Below are 25,368 nucleotides of genomic sequence, written 5' to 3' on the forward strand. Positions count from 1 at the left end.
CATTGATTTAGCGTAGCGCGATTCGGCCAACGTTCGAGTGGAATCGGGCGGGATCGGGTTCTAATCGGGGAGTAACTGTTCGGACGCGGTAATACACCACCGCTCGGTCAATATAACATCTGTCCACTATCCGCAACAATATATATTACATTACATGTATATATATATTACATTACATGTGTATATATATATTACATTACATGTATATATATATTACATTACATGTATATATATATTACATTACATGTATATATATATTACATTACATGTATATATATATTACATTACATGTATATATATATTACATTACATGTATATATATATTACATTACATGTATATATATATTACATTACATGTATATATATATATTACATTACATGTATATATATATATTACATTACATGTATATATATATATTGTTATGAATTTGGTAATGCAACATCTAGAGCTAGGTAGATCTGAATAGGTAGGTATTCGGCTGTCGTGACAGGGACTCTACATGTAATAAGTTCTTGATGTTTAGGCGTTTGTCGGGGTAAGATGTATGATTGTGGATCTACCTGGAGGTCCGAGTGTTAAATAGTGAGGGATTAAAGGTAACGCCCCTGTGAGTATCACCTAGTAATCAAACCTTTGTCCTTTATGGCACTGCAAACCACATAAACATTAGTTAGGTCCTTAGCGCAACATTAAATAATCCCCTTTCCCTGACAAGGACTTCGTATTAAATTGACAGGAAACCAGGTCAAAAACACCGCCATGATTGGCCGCCACCGTGTACACCTCCAAAGGCCTACAAACCTGGCCGGCACGTGTTATGCCAGGACCGCAGGGTCGCGTAACGGGGGAGATGTCAGGAGTCGCGGGAGGCTTTGATTGGCTGAGGAGTGCGCAATGTGACGTCATCGGCCACCAATATAGGCGACGGTCGGACGCCATTTCACGACACACGGACACACACGTCGAGGAGCGATCAAGTCAAGAGTTGAGTCGCAAGTCGCAAGTTCGCCAGTTGAGTTGAGTTCGTGGCAGGCACTGGCAGACGCAGGCAGGCACCAGAGAGTTGAGCGGTGGTGGAGAGTTGGAGAGGACACGCCATTCCAGTCGCAGTTCGAGTGCAGTTCGGGTTGTAGGGAGTCGCAGGAGACACACGAGAGCACACCCAGTTGGCACTGAGCAGTTCGTTGGCACTTGGCTGCCAGCACTCCCGCGTCGAGTCGAGTGGAGTTGAAAGGAGTCCTTCCTGTCCCTGGTCAAGTGGAGCCGCTGGCCTGCGTCGGACGCGTGGTGCTTGGAGCGAGGGGCCTCGTGGTGTGCGATCGGGCCGGAAGGAGCGGTGCTGGACACCAACAATACAAGACGACAAAGACAGATAAGCCCGATCTCCGCGTATATTTTGAACGACGGGACGTGTTATTTTCGTAATTAATCTCCCTCGTTTGTGTTTGCTGTCAGTCGCGTGGGGACGTCCCGATTTAGGTTTATTAGAATTATTAGATTTACCGGCGGGCTTTTTCACTGGCTTTACTTTTCCTAATAAACCCTTATATTACTTTTTGTACATAATATCTGAACGCAGTTTTCCTGGGTGTTTGATTTTAATAGATAAGGTTGCGGAGCCTTCGCTGCGCCCCGCCATTCCGCGCGTTGGTGTTGAACTTGAGTCCGCCATTGAGTGTTCGCCTCGGGAGTTAAAGTCTCGCAAATCGGTCATCCGTAACTGTGGTGTTAATCACGGTTACGCGACAAGTGGTGTCAGGAGTGTAGGATTTGAACCCGTCGGACAAATTTTTTTGTCCGCGGCGAGACATCGACACGGTCGGGCGTACATTGCGTCCGACGTTCGAACGCAAAATTTGTATAGGCGAGGCGGAGAAATTAATAATCAATTGGGCATACGGAGCGCGATATTGCGTCTTCGTCAAATTTAAATTGTGTTTTGGGTATTAAAATAAATACGCGCGCGGGAAACAACCTTCCGAAAGGCGGATGTCGGAGGTCGACGAAATGGAGGTGCGCAGCGAGGCCTCCGTCAGCGTTGGGAGTGAGCCGGAAATAGGGGAATTAAATGTCGAGGTGAGCCTTGGAACCTCCCCCGTCCCGAGCACCAACTTATCCCCCTCCCCTACCGGGGAGTCGGGAGCAGTAGGAACGGCCCCGACAACCGACCAGATGTTGGGTCAATTGCTTCGAAAAATGGAAGGGATGGAAAATAACATTAAAAAAAATATGGGAGAAATGAGTGATCGATTGGAGGGACACATTGAAGGAATGGGAAATAAAATTGATGGGTTAAAAGGGGAACTGAATGCCCAGAGTGATAAAATTGAAGGATTAAAGGAGGGATTGAAAGAACAAATCGAAGGGATGGACAGCAAAATCGATGGATTGGAGGGAAAAATGGAGGTGATGAATGAACAAATGAATGAACAAGGGAATGAAATAAAGGAAAGGAATGAACAATTGGAAGGAAAAATTGGGGAAATGGCACAGCAGCTGGGGGAACGAATTGATGGCATAGAAGGGAGAGTGCAAAACCAAATTACGGACAGACTGGGGAAATTTGAGGGTAAAGTAGAAACTCAAATGGGGGAGATGGAAAAAGCCATAGGGGTGGAAATTGAATTGAAACGGGAAGAATTAATGTCAAAAATAGAGGAGGGCGTGACGCAGGCTGTCCAAATGGGGGAAAAGTTGGAGGGTCAGATTGGTGCCACAAATGCTCGAATTGATAAAGCAAATGGGGACCTGGAAGGCTATCGGGGCCGGGTGGATGCCAGAATGCTACAGCAGAGTGAGGAATGGGGATTGCTCAACCGACAAGGGGGCAAATTGGCCGAGGAGGTGAGGGGGTTGGAAACCCGCATAAAAGAGCAGGAGCAAGGGTTAATTGAGAAAGGCCTGTGGGGGCCACTAATGGATAATGAAAGGGTGAGTGATTTTATGCAGGAGCGACTGGAGATCTGGGACAATACCATCAAGAAGGAGGTTGGTCGGGTTCAAGAGAGCCTGAAGGAAGAGGTGAGTAGGTCGGTTAAACATTTTCAGGACCAGATTAAGGTGACCCAGGAGACCCTCACCACGAGCCACATTTGGACACCAGAGGCTCCGAAACGGAATACCCAGTTGGGGGGGTGTTTTGGCCCCGGACTGGATTTGGACAGAGAGGAATCGGGGAATAGAGTCTCTGGAAAAACAATCCCCCTCGTACATTTTGACGGATCAGGGAGCCTCGAGGCTTTCCTGACACAATTTGAGTGCGTGTCTCAGCTCAATGGTTGGGGAGAGCGGGAGCGCATGGGGAATCTGGTGGCGACACTGCGTGGGTCAGCCGCCGATGTGTTGAACGTAGTCCCAGAGGGAATATTGACCAGCAAGGCCATTTGTGAGGCCTTAAATAACAGGTACGGGACAGGCGCAAGGTGCGACCTGGTCAGGGCACAGCTGCTGCATCGCAGGCAAAAGCCTAATGAGACGTTGCAGGAGCTGGCCCAGGATATATACCAGTCTGTGAGGATAGCATACAGGGACCTACCAGCACAGGCGTGGGACAAGCTGGCGATAGAAAAATTTATGGCGGCTCTCCCTGATCCTGAGGTCCGGACGTTGGTGGAGTTACAGGACCCACCCACGGTGCACCGGGCAGCGGAATGCGCGGCGAGACTGACCTTTTTGAGAAGGTCGAACCGCGCATCGGAGAGGGCACCTGTGACGGTACGGCAGACCGAGGTGCGGGATCGGGAAAAGCCAGAGGATGACATCGGGCGAATGTTAAGGGGAATCAGCCGCCAGCTGACAAATTTGATGGGGGGACAAATTGCAGGGAGCGAGTCACGACAGGGTGGTCCAGGTTGGCCATCAGGACGGCCTGATTTTTATCGGGCTGGGCCGGGAGAAAGGGGGGCTCCACCTGGCTACCAGAGGGGTCCGTTCTTGGGGACTTGTTTTAGATGTGGGAGAAGAGGGCACAGTCAGAGGAATTGTCGGCAACCATATGGGCCCCCACCTCCTGGCAGGCTTCGCAGTCCAGAAAGGAGGGGGCCCCCAGTAGGTCCACAGATGCCAGACAGAGGACCACCACCTCCGCCTGGGCCAATAGCGGTGGAGTGTGCGGGAAACTAGAGCGAGCCGAGCATATGGGCCATGCTCGGCTGGCATGTGTATGGCAAAGCATCCTTCTTTGGTGAGGTTAGTAAAAGGTGACAAATGGTTGGCATGGGTAATCTGTGGGTTAGATGCAAATTTAAGGGTGGATTTTGAAATGTCATGGTGGACACTGTACAGTGACGCCATTATTGATCCGGGTGTGTAGACCAAAGTGTTGGAGGCTGTGATGAAATTAATAGGGTAGCAAGACAGCTTTCAACTGGTTGCGGGGGCAACTGTGCTGATATTTGGGACGCGGGATGATGGGGATGTAGTTGTGTAGCCTGAGGGTCAACGTGGTGCTGTGCGTGTCCGAGGTGTGTGGACCATGTCTTCTGGGTGAGTCTCCTGGTGGAGCATGGCTGTTGACAGGACCTTGGTGTGGTCAAGTGTGGGTGAGCACTGGGGGGCTGCAGTTCTGTAGTCGGACTGGGGGATGATGGGGAGGTGCAGGGGACGTGGCTGTAGGGATGCCACGCACTGCGACCGTGCCCCCCAGGGCCGAGGTTGTGTGTGCGGTAGTGTGTGTTGTGGCAGCAAGTGCTCACCACATTGGCCAGCTGGGGCTGCTGCAGCTGTGTTCCTCGCAGGGGGGCCGAAGGATGGATGGTGGGTCGCACCCTTATGGACACTCATGGGCCATGTTGGCGTTTTGACTGCTCACCTTGTCCCGGTGACCCTTGCACGGTAGAGGTGCAGAGCTGTCGTGGCCACAGGTAGTTGTGTAGTGATGATCACCGTTGGATGCGGATCCACATACCTGCCAGTGTAGTGGGGACAAAAGAGAAATTTGGAAGTATTTGGTAGGCCCAATGTGAAATTTTGGGATTGTGAAGGGTGGATGGCACTCTTGAACCTGACCAACCTGCAACTACCTGCACTTGAGGTGAGTGTTTTGAGGAGTACTGTCCCAGGCTTCAGGATTTGCTTTGGGAAATTGGGGACATGTAATTTGGAGTTGGGAGGCGGGTGAGAGTGATGACATGGCCGGTGAGGGGATGGAATGGGAGCCACAGTGTCTTGTGGGTGGCGTATGTTTTTGTATTGTGGTTAGGTGTTTTGATGTGGTCGTGAGAGTGGAACCTGGAGAGTGAGTGATGATTATTGGAGATAATGAGGGGTGATAATTGTGCTTTTGGAAATGTGCTTTTGGGAAGATGTGATGGTTTAAATGTGAACTGGGGGAATTTCACAGGTAGCAGGCCATGGCAAGCCTTGTAACACCTTTTACACCATCTATGGAATTGTACTGAATTGTGCTGAGTTGTGTGGAGAATTGAATGGCAGCGGGGGAGGAAGTGTGTTTTGGGGTCTTGTGGGTGGGGAAGGTGTGTGTGTCCGCAGGTACAGAGCAAGCTCTGAGGAGCGATGCCTGCGGGCCCCCCTCTGCGGCAATTACCCCTGGCAGCCGGTGGTAACTGGAAATTGGAGCTCGTCGGTGGAGGGTCTGGTTGGGCGCCGCGGGGTGAGGAAGTCCCCCGGTGACCCGTGTTGCTGCGTGAAAGCAGGAGGCAAAGGAGCCTGGTGTGTGTGGAGACCCTCACCGGCGAGGTAACGGCGGAAAGGGGCTGTTGGGCTGTCACGGGGCCAAGAGGTAAAGGGGGGGGGGGGGGGCAATGAATTTGTAAGTCGGTTGACTTGTTTTTGGGACTGCGGGCACCACAGCCTGATGCGCCCCCACCATCTTTTGTGCGGTACCTCCCCGCTGCCTAGTTGAGGAATGCACACACACGTGAATGACATCAATGCCATGGTCCTGCAGGGGGGTGTATTGAAGAAGAACCTTATTGATTTTTGAAATGCCTTGATGACCTATGGAATGAGAATGAGTGGTTAAGGGGTCTGTGTTGCATGAATGTGGGCGAAATCCACCGAGCCGTGTCACTCACCTGTAACATCTGGACAGGGCCCGTGGAAATTTAGTGGGATGCATTGGGGATGGCCCCGCAGGTAAGGTTGTGTCTTGTGGCATCCACCGGGGGACGCGGTCTGTAGACCGGGGTATGTACAAAGGTTAGAGTTTTGAGTTTTGGAAAGATGGTTAAGTTTTGTGGTTAAGTTAGTGTTGTGTGTTGTTGTTTCCTCCCTCCACAGGAACAACGAAGAAGATGTACATACTTGCATGATGGTTAAGGGGTTCAGCATGTTAAGGAAGTGTAGGTAGGTAGTCCGACTCACTTCCCACAGCCCTTCCTGATTTATTTCATAGGTTAATTAAGTGTGTGACAGTAAGTGTTAAGGCTGGAATGGTAGCCCTGCGGTGAACCTTGCAGGAGCTACGGTTCCAGGGGGGGGGCTGTGTTATGAATTTGGTAATGCAACATCTAGAGCTAGGTAGATCTGAATAGGTAGGTATTCGGCTGTCGTGACAGGGACTCTACATGTAATAAGTTCTTGATGTTTAGGCGTTTGTCGGGGTAAGATGTATGATTGTGGATCTACCTGGAGGTCCGAGTGTTAAATAGTGAGGGATTAAAGGTAACGCCCCTGTGAGTATCACCTAGTAATCAAACCTTTGTCCTTTATGGCACTGCAAACCACATAAACATTAGTTAGGTCCTTAGCGCAACATTAAATAATCCCCTTTCCCTGACAAGGACTTCGTATTAAATTGACAGGAAACCAGGTCAAAAACACCGCCATGATTGGCCGCCACCGTGTACACCTCCAAAGGCCTACAAACCTGGCCGGCACGTGTTATGCCAGGACCGCAGGGTCGCGTAACGGGGGAGATGTCAGGAGTCGCGGGAGGCTTTGATTGGCTGAGGAGTGCGCAATGTGACGTCATCGGCCACCAATATAGGCGACGGTCGGACGCCATTTCACGACACACGGACACACACGTCGAGGAGCGATCAAGTCAAGAGTTGAGTCGCAAGTCGCAAGTTCGCCAGTTGAGTTGAGTTCGTGGCAGGCACTGGCAGACGCAGGCAGGCACCAGAGAGTTGAGCGGTGGTGGAGAGTTGGAGAGGACACGCCATTCCAGTCGCAGTTCGAGTGCAGTTCGGGTTGTAGGGAGTCGCAGGAGACACACGAGAGCACACCCAGTTGGCACTGAGCAGTTCGTTGGCACTTGGCTGCCAGCACTCCCGCGTCGAGTCGAGTGGAGTTGAAAGGAGTCCTTCCTGTCCCTGGTCAAGTGGAGCCGCTGGCCTGCGTCGGACGCGTGGTGCTTGGAGCGAGGGGCCTCGTGGTGTGCGATCGGGCCGGAAGGAGCGGTGCTGGACACCAACAATACAAGACGACAAAGACAGATAAGCCCGATCTCCGCGTATATTTTGAACGACGGGACGTGTTATTTTCGTAATTAATCTCCCTCGTTTGTGTTTGCTGTCAGTCGCGTGGGGACGTCCCGATTTAGGTTTATTAGAATTATTAGATTTACCGGCGGGCTTTTTCACTGGCTTTACTTTTCCTAATAAACCCTTATATTACTTTTTGTACATAATATCTGAACGCAGTTTTCCTGGGTGTTTGATTTTAATAGATAAGGTTGCGGAGCCTTCGCTGCGCCCCGCCATTCCGCGCGTTGGTGTTGAACTTGAGTCCGCCATTGAGTGTTCGCCTCGGGAGTTAAAGTCTCGCAAATCGGTCATCCGTAACTGTGGTGTTAATCACGGTTAGCACCACGCGTCCGACGCAGGCCAGCGGCTCCACTTGACCAGGGACAGGAAGGACTCCTTTCAACTCCACTCGACTCGACGCGGGAGTGCTGGCAGCCAAGTGCCAACGAACTGCTCAGTGCCAACTGGGTGTGCTCTCGTGTGTCTCCTGCGACTCCCTACAACCCGAACTGCACTCGAACTGCGACTGGAATGGCGTGTCCTCTCCAACTCTCCACCACCGCTCCACTCTCTGGTGCCTGCCTGCGTCTGCCAGTGCCTGCCACGAACTCAACTCAACTCCGCGAACTAACTTCGTGTGACTTGCGACTCAACTGCCGAAATGGCGTCCGACCGTCGCCTATATTGGTGGCCGATGACGTCACATTCGCGCACTCCTCAGCCAATCATAGCCTCCCGCGACTCCTGACATCTCCCGTCCGTGACCCCGCGGTCCTGGCATAACACGTGCCGGCCAGGTTTTTAGGCCTTTGGAGGTGTACACGGTGGCGGCCAATTGTGGTGGTGTTTTTGACCTGGTTTCCTGTCAATTTAATACGAAGTCCTTGTCAGGGAAAGGGGATTATTTAATGTTGCGCTAAGGACCTAACTAATGTTTATGTGGTTTGCAGTGCCATAAAGGACAAAGGTTTGATTACTAGGTGAGACTCACAGGGGCGTTACCTTTAACCCCTCACTATTTAACACTCGAATCTCCAGGTAGATCCACACTCATACATCTTACCCCGACAAACGCCTAAACATCAAGAACTTATTACATGTAGAGTCCCTGTCACGACAGCCGAATACCTACCTATTCAGATCTACCTAGCTCTAGATGTTGCATTACCAAATTCATAACACAGCCCCCCCCCCTGGAACCGTAGCTCCTGCAAGGTTCACCGCAGGGCTACCATTCCAGCCTTAACACTTACTGTCACACACTTAATTAACCTATGAAATAAATCAGGAAGGGCTGTGGGAAGTGAGTCGGACTACCTACCTACACTTCCTTAACATGCTGAACCCCTTAACCATCATGCAAGTATGTACATCTTCTTCGTTGTTCCTGTGGAGGGAGGAAACAACAACACACAACACTAACTTAACCACAAAACTTAACCATCTTTCCAAAACTCAAAACTCTAACCTTTGTACATACCCCGGTCTACAGACCGCGTCCCCCGGTGGATGCCACAAGACACAACCTTACCTGCGGGGCCATCCCCAATGCATCCCACTAAATTTCCACGGGCCCTGTCCAGATGTTACATTACATGTATATATATATTACATTACATGTATATATATATTACATTACATGTATATATATATTACATTACATGTATATATATATTACATTACATGTATATATATATTACATTACATGTATATATATATTACATTACATGTATATATATATTACATTACATGTATATATATATATTACATTACATGTATATATATATATTACATTACATGTATATATATATATATTACATATATATATATATATATATATATATTACATGTATATATATATATATTACATGTATATATATATATATATATATATATATATATATATATTACATGTATATATATATATATATTACATGTATATATATATATATATATTACATGTATATTGCATATATATATATTACATGTATATATGTATATTACATGTACTAGGGCATGCCCGTACTATATATATAGGACGTGCCCGTAAGTGCGTGATGTTACCGTACAATGAATGTATCGTCCCGACGCCGCAGCTCGGATGGCGCTGCAGTTAATCGGGCCCCCAAATTCCTCATCGACGATAACTAAACAATATATTATATGAATCGCACCGTACATATCTCCTTCTAGATCTTGTTCTTGTCTTGATATACTCACTCAGGCTCACTCTATCACGACTGAGTCCTCCCAGCTCCTCCAAATGGCGCCCGCTAGCCGCTACGTAAGTCCGGAAGTGACGTCCTCATTTGACTGTCCGGAAGGTCGCAAATCGCAGTTACGATGAATCGCAAATTAGTTTTAATTAGTTTTAAAACATAGTTTAACGGCAACATAGTTTGCCGACGGGAAATAAATGAATACGCTCTCAAATGTGCCATCCGAGGCAGAGTCTGTTCGCCACGTTCGGCACACGTGATAGCTCGCTGCTCTCTGATTGGTTGAATCGTTTTTTGGACATAGCTCGGTAACTACTTCTGCGATTAATTTAAAACCTTGAAAAGGCACATCCTCGGGTCCCCAGCAATATACCTGGCAAGTTTCAAGTATATCGGACCGGTAGTTGTCGAGAAACAGCGGTCACAGACAAACATACATACAAACATACAAACATACAAACATACAAACATACAAACATACACACAGAGATTGCTGGAATTATAGATAGATATTACATATATTACACACATATATATATATATATATATATACGTATATATATATATATATTGTTGTGGATATGAGAATTGTGTTTTTTTTATTGTTGTAAAATATCACCCTCCTTCCTCCATTTGGTGTGTAAAGGTCAGAGGTCGTTCCCGTAGTTATTACATATACAATCACGTAGCAAATCATAGATCTCCCTGTTCAGTAGTTATCTCCTTATTATGTGTATTAGATTAAGGCTTTGTCTTCCATTAATTGACACTCCATTGCACCGTATTCAAATAAGGTAGATTCCCTTCGCATGCCCCTTTTGTCATCAATTGCCAACTGCATTGGGCGGTTTTCTGCATTCGCCGCTGCTGCTTTGGGACCGTGTTTTTCGCTGCAAGACTCCATTGAGCACGAGGTCATCTCGGAGCAGAAGGTGGGAGGAGTCAGCCCAGCGCCAGGAACGAGGCGTGGCCTTGTCAACGCCTCCTCTGGGGGCGGGATCGGTGGGCCCTCGCGGCCAATCAGGGCTGAGGCGAGCTCGCCGATGGGCATGTCCTGGAGGCCGGCGGCTTGATTGCCCCAGGCGCAATAAAAGCACGCGCGGAAGCCTTTGAGGGAGTCGGAGAGAGAGATGCGGCAGATGAGTCCTGGGAGAGCACGCGACGTCCCCACGGCGGCACGAACCACGATGGAGGAGAGAGAGAGAGATGCGGCAGATGAGTCCAGAGCAAAGGAAGTGACAGAGCCCCATGAGCAGTACCACGCAGCTTTGACTACACCACGCAGCTTTGACTCCACCACGCAGCTTCGACTCGCTGCTACGCGGGAACCAGTTTGCGGTGGCATCGGTGGCCGTCGAGGTCCAGGCCGACGTCCCGTGCGGGATCAAGCTCCAGCCAGCGTCCAGCTGAACCTTCCTCTCCCTCCAGCCATCCACCTCCTGCCATTCCTGTCATCATCCCCCGTGTAAGTGTGCTTGTAGTCTGTCTTTTGTCTTGTCCCTGGGTATAAGTTAAGCCTGTTTAGCTAAGTTAATATTTGCACTGTGTCTCCTTCCATTCTTTCTGTCTTTATTTTATTATCTTTCCTCCTCCTTGGTTTCTTTTGGGTGTTCATAATAATAGCAAATAAATCATATTTGTATTTCCTACTGCTGTCTTCCTCTTCTTCACATCCGTTCGTCTTTGTCTTTTCCCCATTGAAAACCTGTGGCACGATTTGGCCAACGTTCAAGGATCGGGTCTAGTCCTTGTTAATAGTTCGTGCCGCGGTTGCTAAAATCGCTCGGCAATTAACATCTGTCCGCGGTACGAACGGGGCTGTGCACCTGCCTTTCCGGAGGTAGCTGGGCAGCGTCAGGGATCATGTCGGTCAGTCATAAACGAGGGGATTAATCCCCCCTCGATAAGGGGAACAGAGGCCGACGTTGGGTTCCGTAACAATATATATATATATATATATATATATATATATATATATATATATATATATATATATATATATATATATATATATATATATATATACAGTGAAACCTTGACTTACGAGTGCACCAACTTACGAGTTTTCCGAGATACGAGCCGTCGCTCGGGCGGTTTTTTGCTTTGAGATGCGAGCCGAGATCTGAGTTACGAGCTTACGCCACCCGCCACTAGGTGGCCCAACGAGCGTTCCGGTCACGTGGTTATCTTGCCGTGCAAGCATCTCTGCCGTATATCGCTGCTGCTTTGTTTTCGCATGTTGGTTATTTTGGAAAATTTCTTAGTTTTAACCATGGGTCCTAAGAAATTGAGTGCCAAGGGCAGTACTGAGAAGAGGAAGAGGATGATGTGCTTGGATATAAAACACGCAATCGTCAAAAAACATGAGCGAGGTGTGCGTGTTGTCGACATGGCGAGGCAGTACGATCGTAGTACTTCTACGATATGTACGATTTTGAAGCAGAAGGAGTCGATAAAGGCTATAACGCCAGCCAAGGGCGTTATGATTATTTCAAAGCTCCGGACCTCTATCCATGAAGAGATGGAGAATTTTCGAAACATTTTGAAAGGGAGGAAGAAACAAACCTCATTGGACAGGTTTTTATTGAAACGCCCTGCAAGTGAAAGCGAGGAAAGTGTGGCGAAAAGGGCAAAAGTTATCTCCTCCACCTCAGCCAGCATCTTCGTCTGATCTTCAAGGTAAATACACTGTAGCGCGATGCTGCGCGCGCTAATGCTTACGCAAGGAGCAAGCGGACAACGCGGTTCATACAAGAGTCTTTATTCAAACTGCAGCACTAAGCTGCTCAAGCTCAAGGCTGCGCGCCCCGTCTATATCCTGAGGCCACGCCTCTCTCCCCGGCGTGGCCCACCCCCACTTGGTGTGCGGGGTGATGTCACCACGTCAGTGCTTTCGTGTCCGCCACAACACTTAATAAAACCAGTTTATTTCTTTACATTGAAGGAGTCTGGACTCCAGCAGAATACGGATAAAAGGATGGCAAGGCACAAACTCGTCCGAGAAGATGTTTATTCGTAAAACCAACTCGGGAACACTAAAAAGCCCGTTTATCGGGCTGCCTTATAAAGCAAAACCAAAAACCCAAAGTCCCAAACCGAAACCGAAAGCCACGCCTCTCAAGCGAGGCGTGCTTCGTGGTCACGTGATCCACAGGTGTAGCTCATTATACCCGCACGCGCGGGACGCTTTGGCGGTCACGTGACCAGCCACTCTGGCGCCGGGGATCCCCGCCGGTGACGTCACCGGCTGGAGCAAGGAGATTCTGATGCCGGTCTTGCTTGGGGGACCCATGGGTCGCTACAACATTCTCTTTTATTATGAACAGTATATACGAGGTCGTGCTTGTTTATACATTATTTGTTATTTATAAAGTACATTTTTCTTATTTAAATACACGTAACAAAAAAAATGGTGTGGTTTTTTGGGGGCTGGAACGGATTAATAGCATTTCAATGCCTTTTAATGGGGAAATTTAATTTGAGAAACGAGCAAATTGAGTTACGAGCTCGGTCACAGAACGAATTAAACTCGTAAGTCAAGGTTTCACTGTATATATATATATATATATATACACTGTATATATAACTGTGAGAAATAGTAGAAACTCCACAGTACGAGCAGGGCGTCTCATTTGCATTAAATAAATAATCGGGAGATTAAATCAGACACGGACGTAGCTTCAGGACGTCGATCTTTAATTTTTGACAAGCTTTCGACCAACAAAGGTCTTCTTCTTAGTCTACAGAAACAACAGGCATGTATATCAGACACCAATTAAATTAAATTTTTAATTAAATTAATTAACACAAAAACACCTCACCAATTAAATACACATGTCACTCTACATACTTGTCTGATATACATGCTGTTGTTTCTGTTGACTAAGAAGAAGACCTTTGTTGGTCGAAAGCTTGTCGAAAATTAAAGATCGACGTCCTGAAGCTACGTCCGCGTCTGATTTGAATCTCCCGATTATATATATACATATATATATATATATATATATATATATATATATATATATATATATATATATATATATATATATATATATATATATACACATACACACACTAGCTTGGTGATGCGAGCGCGTTACTGAGGAGTGGGCTTATTTTAGCTGAGGATAATGACTGAACCTGAGTTGTTGTGTTGTGTTGTGTGTTAAATACTTTACCTCACCACCAAGTAATGTAGGGATGTACAAATGGTACATGCTGCACTCAGCATTTAGAGGATAGAGCACGGAAAGACCCGCGTGTGTTGGCATCACATGGAAGTGGGGTGGTGGGGATAGGGAGTAGAAAGGGGAGAACATCTCTGCTTAATTACCCCGCTGACTGTGTTGAGACAAATGACAGTCTCAAAGATGGCGGCGACAGTACCCAAGATTTACCTTGAAACGAATTTACACATAATGCCTTATCAAAGGATTGTCAAGTGAATGAATCCTAACTTTCCCATTTAAACAAGTGCGCAAAACAGTTTCTTGCATCTTTGTTCCATGAGACCAGAGCACTGGAATTGGCACCGAATTGTTTGTGATGTAGTAGGCCAAAGGATAAGTGAGGCTTTGGATTTTCCAAAACGACGTGGTGCCTAAACTCGGGTCAAGCTTCTGGGAATTCTGAGGTGCATACATAGTTGTGCAAGGGAAACCCCAAGATTATGCAGCTATGGGAACCGACGAGTGGGTGACAACAGAGCGTGGAGGATAATGGGGGTGGAGGATGAAAGCTTTCGTGGGGTCAAACAGCTGGTGCTCCGAATGGGGATGGCAGCCGAACGACGACGGTGTAGGTTTCTCTGAGGGGGCTCGATTGTTGATCGCTTTTTATTTGTTTCTTTTGTCACTTCACATTGTACCATCCAGTAATTGTTTAATAACTAAATAACATTAACAAAAGCAGCGCTTGCATTTATACTAGAATTGCTGTAAACGAATTCACGCAAACTATAAATCATTGAAAGATGATTGATGACAAAAAGCCGTGTCCTAATGGCTGAGCATTTTGCCTTCTGTACGAAAAACAGCAACTTGCGCAAAATTCCCACTTCTGGGTAAAAATTCTGATCATCTGGTTAATGAAAGGGGATAGTGTTGATTGGAACTTTTATTCCTTGATGCTTCTAAATAACTACTCTGGTCTTGTCATTGTTTCTATACACGTAAATCCTGGGATTGTGATGATAGCTGCATTTATCTATGACCAATCAACCATCTACATGTTATGTGTGTGGGTTGGCGGGATGGCCGAGAGTTACGCAACTCGCCTGCAATCCTTCTAGCCTGGGTTTGAATCCCGACCCTGCGATAAACTGTCATCCCAGTGTTTTACAGGCAGAGCGATTCATCAATGTGCGTGCTGTTTCTCGGATGCACGTTAAACGGCATCCCGTCTGCCGGCATTAATTGGCGGACATTAAAGATCCCACGATGTCCTTCTCGAAGAGCGGGCGAGCTATTGCCGGCACCATGAACAAATTACAAATTTCTGCCCTAACCTACAGGGGGTACTGCATAAGTGGCACAACTGCACCCCCAGCAATGATGCAACCAGCAGCCTCATGCTGAATTTTTTTCAACATGAATTAATTATTATGCGTGTACATTTTTGAAGGGGAGAATTGGACGAAATTGGTTCATTGTGCAAGGTTGTTTCATCATTCCCGGAAACTAAATGTATACACCTTTTTGGTCTCAGATGCAGCAGGCCTCACATTACCTTTGCTTTTGTGTTGAATTTAATGATTTATTTTCGGGTTTTTTTTGCAACAAATGCAACATGCCTTATCTTCTTTGAATACCAACATTCTTAGGTCAATCAGCCATGCTAACTTCAAAATCCAACTTGCCTTCCATTGTCTTTGCTTGTTTTCATCATTTACTACTTGATTGATTTTTTTGGGGGGGTACATGTTGGCATTAAGTTTTTGTCACCAGCTTGGAACCACACTAATACAGTATAAAACGGTATCAGATCTGACTCTCTCTCTCTCTCTCTCTTTGAGCTATCCACTGGTTTTGCATTCAGGGTGCGTTGTTTTTACCCAATGCACACGAAGCGAAAAGTGTGGTTAAGCAATTTGATTCATATCCGTCCATCTGTCTTATCGGTTTATGATCGTCAGTTTATGATTGAGGAACAGGTTATTAAAATCGAATGTTATATTTTGAAAACGAATCGGAACATAAATATGAAGACAAGTCTTTAGTTTTAACATACATTGGCTCTGAATTCATCCTGATTGCACATATGCAGAGAAGTCCCTCCTTTTGCATCTTCAGATGCATAGGGTGGCCTAAGCAGTTTCCTACACGAGCCTCGATTACACGATTACTCGAGTTTTTTTTAATCTCTTACACGAGCCTCGATTCTGTCTTTAAAAAAACAAAAAGAAGTTTCCTAAGCGATTGGGCACAATCCTGGATGGGTCGCCACTCTGACACAGGACACTCAAATAGCTCATTCATCCCAGTTACTTATTTTGCTGACCTCGGACGACAGACTGAGTCAACCCAGCTGGTGTAATCAAGGGCAATGGCATGACAGGGTTTCAAACTGAGGAACCAAAGATCTTAAGCCAGTTCATGCGCAGAAAGTAGAGAGATAAAAATTTTTTACCCTCTATCTGCCTGGCAATCAAACAAAATTGAAAACTATTCCAACCAGGAAACTTATTGTTTTTAAGTACGTCATAATGGACAAATACAATAAGCACGAATAACTAATGTTTAATAGGGTGATGCATTTTATGTAATAGGGTGATGTAATAGATGCTGGATAAAATGGTGGTCGAACCCATAATGGTTTTATTTATTTGCCTTTAAACCTCTTTGACCTTTATTTAAGTTGAATTATTTACAATATTTCAACACTATATAACATAAATAGCTTTCATAATACTTCCAATAACTATGCTATATATTGCTATATAGCATTAGAGGGCATGGCAGGTAAGATAGTACAGTATTGGGGGTGTTGAAGAAGCTGCCATGTGGCTATGTACATCTATGGTGATCAATAATGTTCCCTTCTCCTAAACTGCATTTGCATTTACAGTACAGTCGGACCCCTCTATTTGCGGGGGATACGTTCCTGGAAAGTCCATGAATAGCGAAACCAGCAAATATGGGGGGCATTGTTTCAATGGAAAAAGGGGGGATAGGTTCCCGAATTGCGAAAATCCACGAATAGCGAGGAACAAACCGTGAATAGCGAGGCAAAATCCACGAATGGCGAGGCAAAATCCCCAAATACTGAGGCAAGTCCCGAGAATGTCGACGATAATCCGCGAAGGTTGATGAAAGTAGCGGAAATGGTGAGACAAAACCCACGAATGTCAATAAAAATCCGTGAATGCATGCCGTGCCATTGTTTCAATGGGGAAAAGGGAGACAACAAATTGCACTAATAGATACTGCGGAGTGTTTTCATTCTGTACAGTAACTCGCAGTGATGACGTGTTATGCAGCTGGTGGGATATCCCACGAAGCAATGTTTACCTGTGAACGGTGGCAGGATATCACGTGAAACTGTTCACAGTGTGAATGACGGGATATCCCGCAAAAGCCATGAAAACGCGAAAAACACGGCAGTGCACACAGGAGCAGGTCATGCACACGGCTCGTAAAAGAAGTTTTTTTTGCGTGCATCCTGCTGCTTTATGCATGGCTGGTGAAAAATGGGTTTTATAAATGTGTCAAGACAGCGGCTTGTGAATTTTTTTTTTCGCTCCTGAAAAACCACGAATTTGCGGAACATGGCCATGAATAGAGAGGGGAAAAACGTGATTGGGTGGAATACAGCCGCGAAAAGAAAGAAAAAAACGCGAATTTGCAGGACATTTTCCCGCAAATTGAGAAACGGGTCGCATTTTATCAACCGCGAATAGCGTTGTCCGACGGTATTATTTTCAAATTCGACCCTTCTATGAACAAATCTAAGTTTGTTCCCTTTTTTTTTTATGGATATTGCCCCAGACAAGGCATACAGCCACTCTAGGACCATTGCTGGTGAAACCCCACGTTATGAGAACTTGTAGCAGGCAGTGGGGCAAGATTTTCATTTCCTTATGTCAGGTATGAGTTATCTCGTAAGACTATTTTTTATGCCTCTTCCAACGAAGTCGACAAAGGCATTATATTTTCAGGTTGTCCAAAGAGAGCTGTCTGTCTGTCTGTGATAGGTTTACGTTACCGCAATAACTTAAGAATGGCTGAATGGATCTAAATCGAACTTGGTACAAGTATGTATAACGATGCAAAGATGAACTGATTAGATTATGGGGTCAAGAGCTCAGAGGTCTCGTTCGTAAAAATTCTGTTACTGCACTAACTTGTGAACCAGCGATGGGATTTTGACCAAACTCGGTATAAGTATATATTATGATGCAAAGATGAACTGATTAGATTTCGGCATCAAAGGTCAGAGTTCATGTCAAGTAAAAATGTGATACTTAAGACCATCTGATGGGATTTAAATCAAACTTGGTACAAGTATGTATAATGATGTAATAATGTGGGCGGAGTCATATTAGTTGACATTGCGACGTCAAAGAGTGCCGTTCTGGTTTAGCACTGGATCGATGTTGGTATTACAATTACATCGTTGTTAATGGTAGATCGTGTGCTGAGTAAGTACCACATGCTTTTTCTTTTTTGCTACTTGTCATTATCCTTCATTGCCCAAAACTTCTCGTGGAGACTCATAATGATGATCATCATTATTACATAGATTTTGTTCACCGTACTGCCAGCATAGTGTTTGTTGTATTATCTGGCAGGCAGCATATTTTGTTCTGTAATCTGTAATCTTTTCTGTAATCTGCAATCATATTCTGTAATATTTTCTACAAGAGTACTCGGAGTGACAGAATCTGGTGCACCCAGCACGATAAGTATACTTGTAGTAGGCAGTCAGCATGTTTAAATCATTATTTTATTAAAATGGAAGTATATACTTGAACAATGCATGGGTTATCGTGTTCTATGAACTCTCGTTGTTGTTGTTGGTTGATAATCATGATGTCAGTTTTGCACTCAGTTAAATCTATTGTCCCAATCTGATCACAAAGGTCAGGAAGCTGGATTCCAAGGTTCAAATTCCATATGCTGCATTGATTTGTCCATTCTCTCCTCTTGTTATTCCCCCTATATGTGCTTTATGTACATGCTGCTCCATGAGCCTCCATGAGCATGAGCCTTAGTTCCTTACCATTATAATAAAAGTGGAAGTTAAAATAGCAATGTGTTAATAGCACTAGTTGCCAATTGTCATCTTGAATCCCACATATGTTTATATTGTTGTAGTCACCGAGTTCGTCCCAGTTACCCGGTCCGAATCCTGATGAACCACGTCAAAGCGGTTGTGCCAGCCAACTGATTTGGGTGTTCCGAGCAAGTTCTAAGGCCTGTTTGCCATGTTATCGTACTCCAGTGGAACGCCCGAGCTAATCAGGCAACACGCTAAGTGATTTTTTGAACACTTCATCCAGCACTGTGTGCAGAAGGCTGATTGCAGCAGGTCTCCATGACTGAGTTACAGCAAACAAACCACTACTAATAAGATGAAAAGACAACATCAAGATTGGGCAACTGAACAATGTAATCGGGTACTCTGGTCTGATGAATCGAAGTTTGAACTTTATGGATCTCAGAGATGCCAGTTAATATGCCGAAGACTTGGACAACGTTATAGCACACAATGTTTGCAACCTACTGTTATACACGGGGAGACTCTGTGACTGCCTGGGGCTGTATCTCTCAGTTTTGGTGTTGGAACACTTGGGATGCTCACAAAAGAGAAGTGCAATCAGATACTGCAGCACCATGCAATTCCTAGTGGAAATAGTTTAATCAGAAGAGGATTCATTTTCCAACAAGATAATGATGTAAAACACACTTCCAATATCGTAAAACAGTATTTGGAGAGCAATGCTACAGCTGGTGCACTCAAAGTGTTAGAATGCCAACTCGGAGTCCAGACATGAGTCTCATCGAGGCCATATGGGATTACCTGAAAACAGAGAAGAACATGAGGAACTCGACTAACTTACAGAACTGTGGAATGTACTACAGAGTATTTGGCCCAATACTTCTGTAAAAGTACGTCAGTCATATACAGGAAGCATGCATAAAAGATTGATGGCACTCAAGAAAGCAAAAGTGAACACACAAAGTATTGACTGATATAAATGACACAGATTTATTTTTTTTGTACACAAGATCGAGGATCGTGTAAGAGCTAACATTAATCACAAAAAAACATAAACAGACACATAACACATGTAATAAAGGGAGCGGGAGACAAGATGGGGAGAGTGAGGGAAGCACACAAGTACAACAGTAGAGAACAGGGACATCGGGAGATTTGTGGAGGGAGAGGGCTTGGGGGGAGGGGCAGGAGTAAGGGGTGCGTGGGAGAGGTAAAAACAAATGGATACTGCAAGGACTTCCAGGAAAGAAGTCGGTATTTCAAAAAAGTTGATCGGGTGAATTAACGGGGGTAGAAAAGATCAAGGTTTTGGATGGGGGAAGATAAGATATGGTGGTGAACAGCTGTTTTCAAGACCTGGAGAGAGGAGTGGGATTGAAGAGAGTGAGGGAGTTTGTTCCAGAGGCGGGAGAACAGAGGAATGAAAGAGTGAAGGTGAGCAGAGAGTTGATTTTGGCAGTTTCACCAGAAGAGGTCTGCTGGCAGACTTGTGCGACCTGAAGGAATATTTGGGGGACAGAGCACAGACAGAGCTGGGGGAGCTAGGCTGGAGAGGAGTCGGTAGAAGACAGAAAAACCACCAACCTGTCTGTGGTGAGCGAGTGAGAGACCCTCAGATTCAGCTTCATCGCGGAAGATTCCAATGATTCTAAAAGCTTTGGTTTCCACAGCATGAAGCCGAGCTAGGTGTGAGGCAGGAGCACCAGCCCAGAGGGGAGAGAGTATTCCATTGAGCTGCGGATGAAAGCCTTGTTTGTGGTGAGGAGCTCAGGTGTGCTTAGGAAGGTCTTCGCATGACGGAGGATGCCCAGTCGGCGACTGGCTTTGGAGGCCAGCTTGGAAATGTGGCTTTCCCAGGAAGGATCATGGCAGATAGTGAGACCCAAAAGCTTGAGTGACAGAACTTCTTGGAGAGGATTGTTGAGAAAGTAGATGCCAGGGTTGTCCAGATGGTCTTTTCGGAGAGACACAGTGAGAGTGTGAGATTTGTCAGTATTGAAAGACATGTTCCACTTGTTTAACCAGTCTGTGATTTTATCCAGGTCTGCAGAGAGTGTGGAGGCTGCAGACTGCCGATCTGAGGGATGAGGAATGGAGTGACAGAGAGTAGAGTCATCAGCAAAGAGATAGAGAGGATTTTCAAGAGAGTCAGAGAGATCATTGATAAAGACCAGAAAAAGCACAGGGCCCAGAACACTGCCTTGGGGAACTCCAGCCTGAGCAGGAAGGGGAGATGAAAGAAATCCATTCAGGGCCAAACGTTGACTGCGACCAGAGAGGACGTCCGCAAGCCAAGCGTGGACGATTCCAGGGATACCACAGGAGGAGAGTTTGGTGAGCAGGGCAGGGTGCCAGTCCGTATATGTCACCAGCAGGCATGAGATTATGTCAAGGGAGACGGCTCTGATTTCCTGTTTGGCATTGAGAACCTCCATCCATTGTTGAGACAGCAGAAGCAGCATGTCCAGAGTAGAGTGACCTGGTCTGAAGCCAAATTGATGATCAGAGATCAAGCCATTGGAAAAGAGGAAGGATTTGATATCCGAAGCAATGATGGATTCCATGACTTTGCTGATAAAAATTGGGAGCAGGCTGATTGGTCTGTAGTTGCAAGATGTTTTTGTATTTACTTAAGTAGTTTGTTGTACGCACATTTATAAAGGCTGTTAATTTACATTGATAAACACCTATGATTTATCACTGATACAACAAACAAAAACAGGCATTTTAAGGCCATTTTCCCTGCAAGAGCTGGGGTTAGCCTTGCGGTCCCCATGACAATCTTCTTCATTTTGCCCTATTTTCTGCATCTCCCCTCGTTAACCCCCTTGCCCGCATTTCTTCTTCGACCATCTTTAGCCAAGTCTTTCTCGGTCTTCTCCGTCTTCTAATTCCTTCTACATTCATTTCCATCACTCTTCTCAACCAGTCACTTTCATCCTTCCTCAACACATGACCAAACCATCTCAACCTGTTTCTCTTCACAGCATCCATCACAGGCTCTATTCCCATCATCTTTCGCAATTCATCATTTGTCTTCCTATCTCTCAACGATACTCCACACATCCACCGAACCATTCGCATTTCCACCCTTTCCAGCCTTCGTTGCTGCTCTATGTTCATTACCCATGTCTCGCTCCCATAAATCACAACACTTCTCACACATGCAGCATACAACTTTCCCTTCAGCTTCAACGACACTCCCCTCCTTATCAGCATGCCACTCAGTTCCCGAAACTTCTTCCATGCACATCTCACTCTAGCAACCGTTGCCGAGTCTGATCCACCTTCTCCATTCACCATGTCTCCGAGGTAGCAAAATGTTTTCACACCTTCCAGCTTCACGCCATCTCCAAGATCCAACTCAACATTTCCTCCATCTGCAGCTCCCTCTGTGCACACCTTACACTTGAATGTAGCTGCCACACTCGTTAATGACTCTCTCAAACCACTACATTTTTGATGAACCCACTCAGCGCACATTGTACATTGAATGGAATTTACTCCGACACCCTTCCTGCACACAGCACACGGCCACTTCCCAGTTCTTTCCACCTCACCACATGCTTTACCACTTGCCATCACCTTGGTTTTTCCGATATTCACCTTCAGACCTTTTGTCTCCATACATTCCTTCCACTTGTTCATCTTCTCCTTCAGTCCATCCATACTTTCTGCAATCAACACCAGATCATCTGCATACAACAACTCCCACGGTAAACCCTCCTTTACGTTCCGAGCCAGCACCTCCATCACAGCTACAAATAGTAGTGGACTTAGTACCGACCCCTGATGCACTCCCACCTTCACCTCAAACTCACCACTGTTCCCGTCCTTCGTCCTTACAGCTGTGCGCGCTCTTTTGTACATTGCCATCACTACTCTGATCAACCATTCCTCCACTTCTAACTTCCTCAATGCCCATGTCACTACTTCACGTGGAACCCTATCGAATGCTTTCTCCAGATCAACAAACCCAAGAAACAACTTCTTCCTCTTCTCCATGTTCTTCTCCTGCAACTGCCTCACAATAAAAAGCACGTCTGCCGTTCCTCTTCCTGGCATAAATCCAAACTGCATTTCGTCGATCTTCACTTTCTTCCTTATCCTCCTCTCCAACACCCTTTCCAATACTTTCATTCCATGCTCCAATAACTTTATCGCTCGATATGAGCCACAGTCCAGAAGGTCACCTTTCCCCTTGTATAGAGGGACGAGGGTACTCAGTTCCCAACCCACTGGAATGCGGCCTTCTTTCACTTCTATCACTGATAATTTGATGAATTTACTCTGAAGTATCATTTGGAATAACCATTGGAATATCATTGGAATAACCCAAATATTTGCACAGTACTGTCTGAAATTTGCTTGTCATTCCCACCAACCTGTGCATTTCTAAAGTTTGAAAGATGTTCTTCTGCCTTCTGTATAAAAACAGATTTATCAATATTTGGACCTTTGCTACAAGTCGTCACTCTTTTCATTTTGTGGAATGTTCATATGTAACGCTCATTAATGTACATTGTTGTTTTTCCCGCAGCATTCCTCAGTATCGCAACCGACTATTCGCTTCAATGGCACCAAAGGGGTACGTCCATCAGCACGACACTGTACTTTGCAACTTCCACATGCACTTGGCACCAGCTAGCAACATGTGCCTGCCTGCAAGAAAGACGCAGTCGTGCCTCGCAAAGGTGCACTGAACCTGATACAATTCCGACAATGCTTGTGGAAGAGTAGCTTGGCCGCAGGATGTACCACATTTCCACACCTTGCCCAGTGGCTTCTGCTGCGTTGCAGCAACTATTGCAGCCTGTTCAGTGACACTGCCATTTCCCCATCCTTGCCTATGCCAAATGCGATGTGACATGTTGCATAACTAGAGTGGTTTATCTGATATGTTGTTTTGTGTTTAAAGTTGATGAAATGTTTGTGCTTGCTATTCTTGCATTGCGATGAAAATTCCTTCCTGCTTTTTTTTTTCGGATGTGGCTTTATTTTGTGGTTGCATTTTACTCAGTATGCACTGTAGGCCAGTATTTGTGATTATAATAATGGCAGTGTCTGGGATTCCTCTTGAGTCATTTTTCAAAAAGCCTCTGGGTTTTAACTCCAAGGAAGTTGCTTTTTTATGTTTTTAAAATGACTGAAACCATTATGTTCATTACGCATGTGAGAGTTCGTATTTCACTGAGGATCCCCAAACCTTTTTGTTTTCAGGGTTCTTAGTTGTTTTTTCACTGGCCCGCTGCTGTGGGGAGTTTTTATTGGATATGCGTTGAGTATTTCTGGGACAGGAAGAAGTAGGATTATGGTTAAAGGGTTTGTTTGGGGGTGTGAGAATGGGTTTGTAGTTTTGAATGCTGAATCACGATCTCTAATAAACACGAGAGCGAAGTCGATGGCAAGCAATCACAAATCCCCATGCTTCCCACCTAAAGAAAAATTGAAAGTTGGGAAAATATTCCAACAGTAATGATCCAACATCAATGATCCAACATCAAGTTGGGAAAATATTCCAACAGTAATGATCCAACATCAAATTTGAGTTTAAAAAAAATAATCTGTTTTGACCCCTGTGACCCCTGTGACCCCAAGTCCACACCCTTGGGGCATGATCCACAAAATCGTTCCTTATTTTATGCGTCCCCAAATGTTGATTGCATACACAAAGTTTCATTAAAAATGTGCCAGTAATTGCATTTTTTGGTATTAGACGTCTTGACCCCCACCGTAAGGGGTGGAATCAAAAATGATACTGCTCTCGCACATTCTTGCCATGTGTTGATCATAATGACCAAGTTTGGTGAATGTCTGCACAACCGTTTAGGTAGGATGAGGTAGCTTGACAAACAGACAGACAGATTACAATATTACCCCCCCCCCCCACCCCCACACCCCTCCCAACTCCCACGACTACTTTTTATGCAATATTGAAGGAGCTGGGGCTCCCACGTCGATCGGAAGAATGGACGCGACAAAAAGCTAGAATTCATCCGAGTTGCTTTAATGAAATCAAACACTCAGGCACACTGAAAACCCGTTTATCGGGCAGCAATATATATACCAATTATCCCGGAGCGTTTGCCCAGGCCCGGCGCCAGGGGGCGTGGCCCAGCGTCCTGGCTGCGGCCTGGCAAGTTGAGGGCGAGCCTGCCCGGGCATGCCCGGGCGTCCCGACCGAGGCCTGGCAAGTTGAGCGCGGGCCTGCCCGGGCGTCCTGGACGAGCCCGGCATGGTGATCGCTCCGCGTCCTTGATAGGTGCAAGGCGATTGTGAAAACCCAGCGGCAGCCGCTACACACGTCCCCCCAGAATCGACTTGCACCGGCAGGGTCAATTTGAGGGGGGTCCTGATGACCCGGCCGAAGCGACCCCTGGCGGGTCGTGGGAGGGGGTCCGGTGAGGTGGTGGGCGGTCGAGTGGGGGGCACCGTGGATGGGGGGCGGCCTCGCCACGGCGGAAGGGCCACCCGTGGTGGGTGGTCGACGTCCACGTGC

The 25,368-nt window shown here is 46.1% G+C and overlaps 1 protein-coding gene across 2 annotated transcripts in view; it reads left to right on the forward strand.

Moving 5' to 3' along the window:
- Positions 1-25,368, forward strand: part of LOC137431231 (RNA polymerase II elongation factor ELL) — a 126,038-nt gene that overhangs the window by 54,726 nt on the left and 45,944 nt on the right. For both annotated transcript variants that reach the window (XM_068122325.2, XM_068122326.2), the window contains exon 2: positions 23,410-23,457. In XM_068122325.2, the coding sequence (XP_067978426.2) occupies positions 23,410-23,457 (48 nt within the window). The remainder of the gene's footprint in view (positions 1-23,409; positions 23,458-25,368) is intronic.

The sequence above is a fragment of the Myxine glutinosa genome, chromosome 7 (genome assembly GCF_964187855.1).
Source record: "Myxine glutinosa chromosome 7, kmMyxGlut1.1, whole genome shotgun sequence".
Taxonomy (NCBI): Eukaryota; Metazoa; Chordata; class Myxini; order Myxiniformes; family Myxinidae; genus Myxine; species Myxine glutinosa.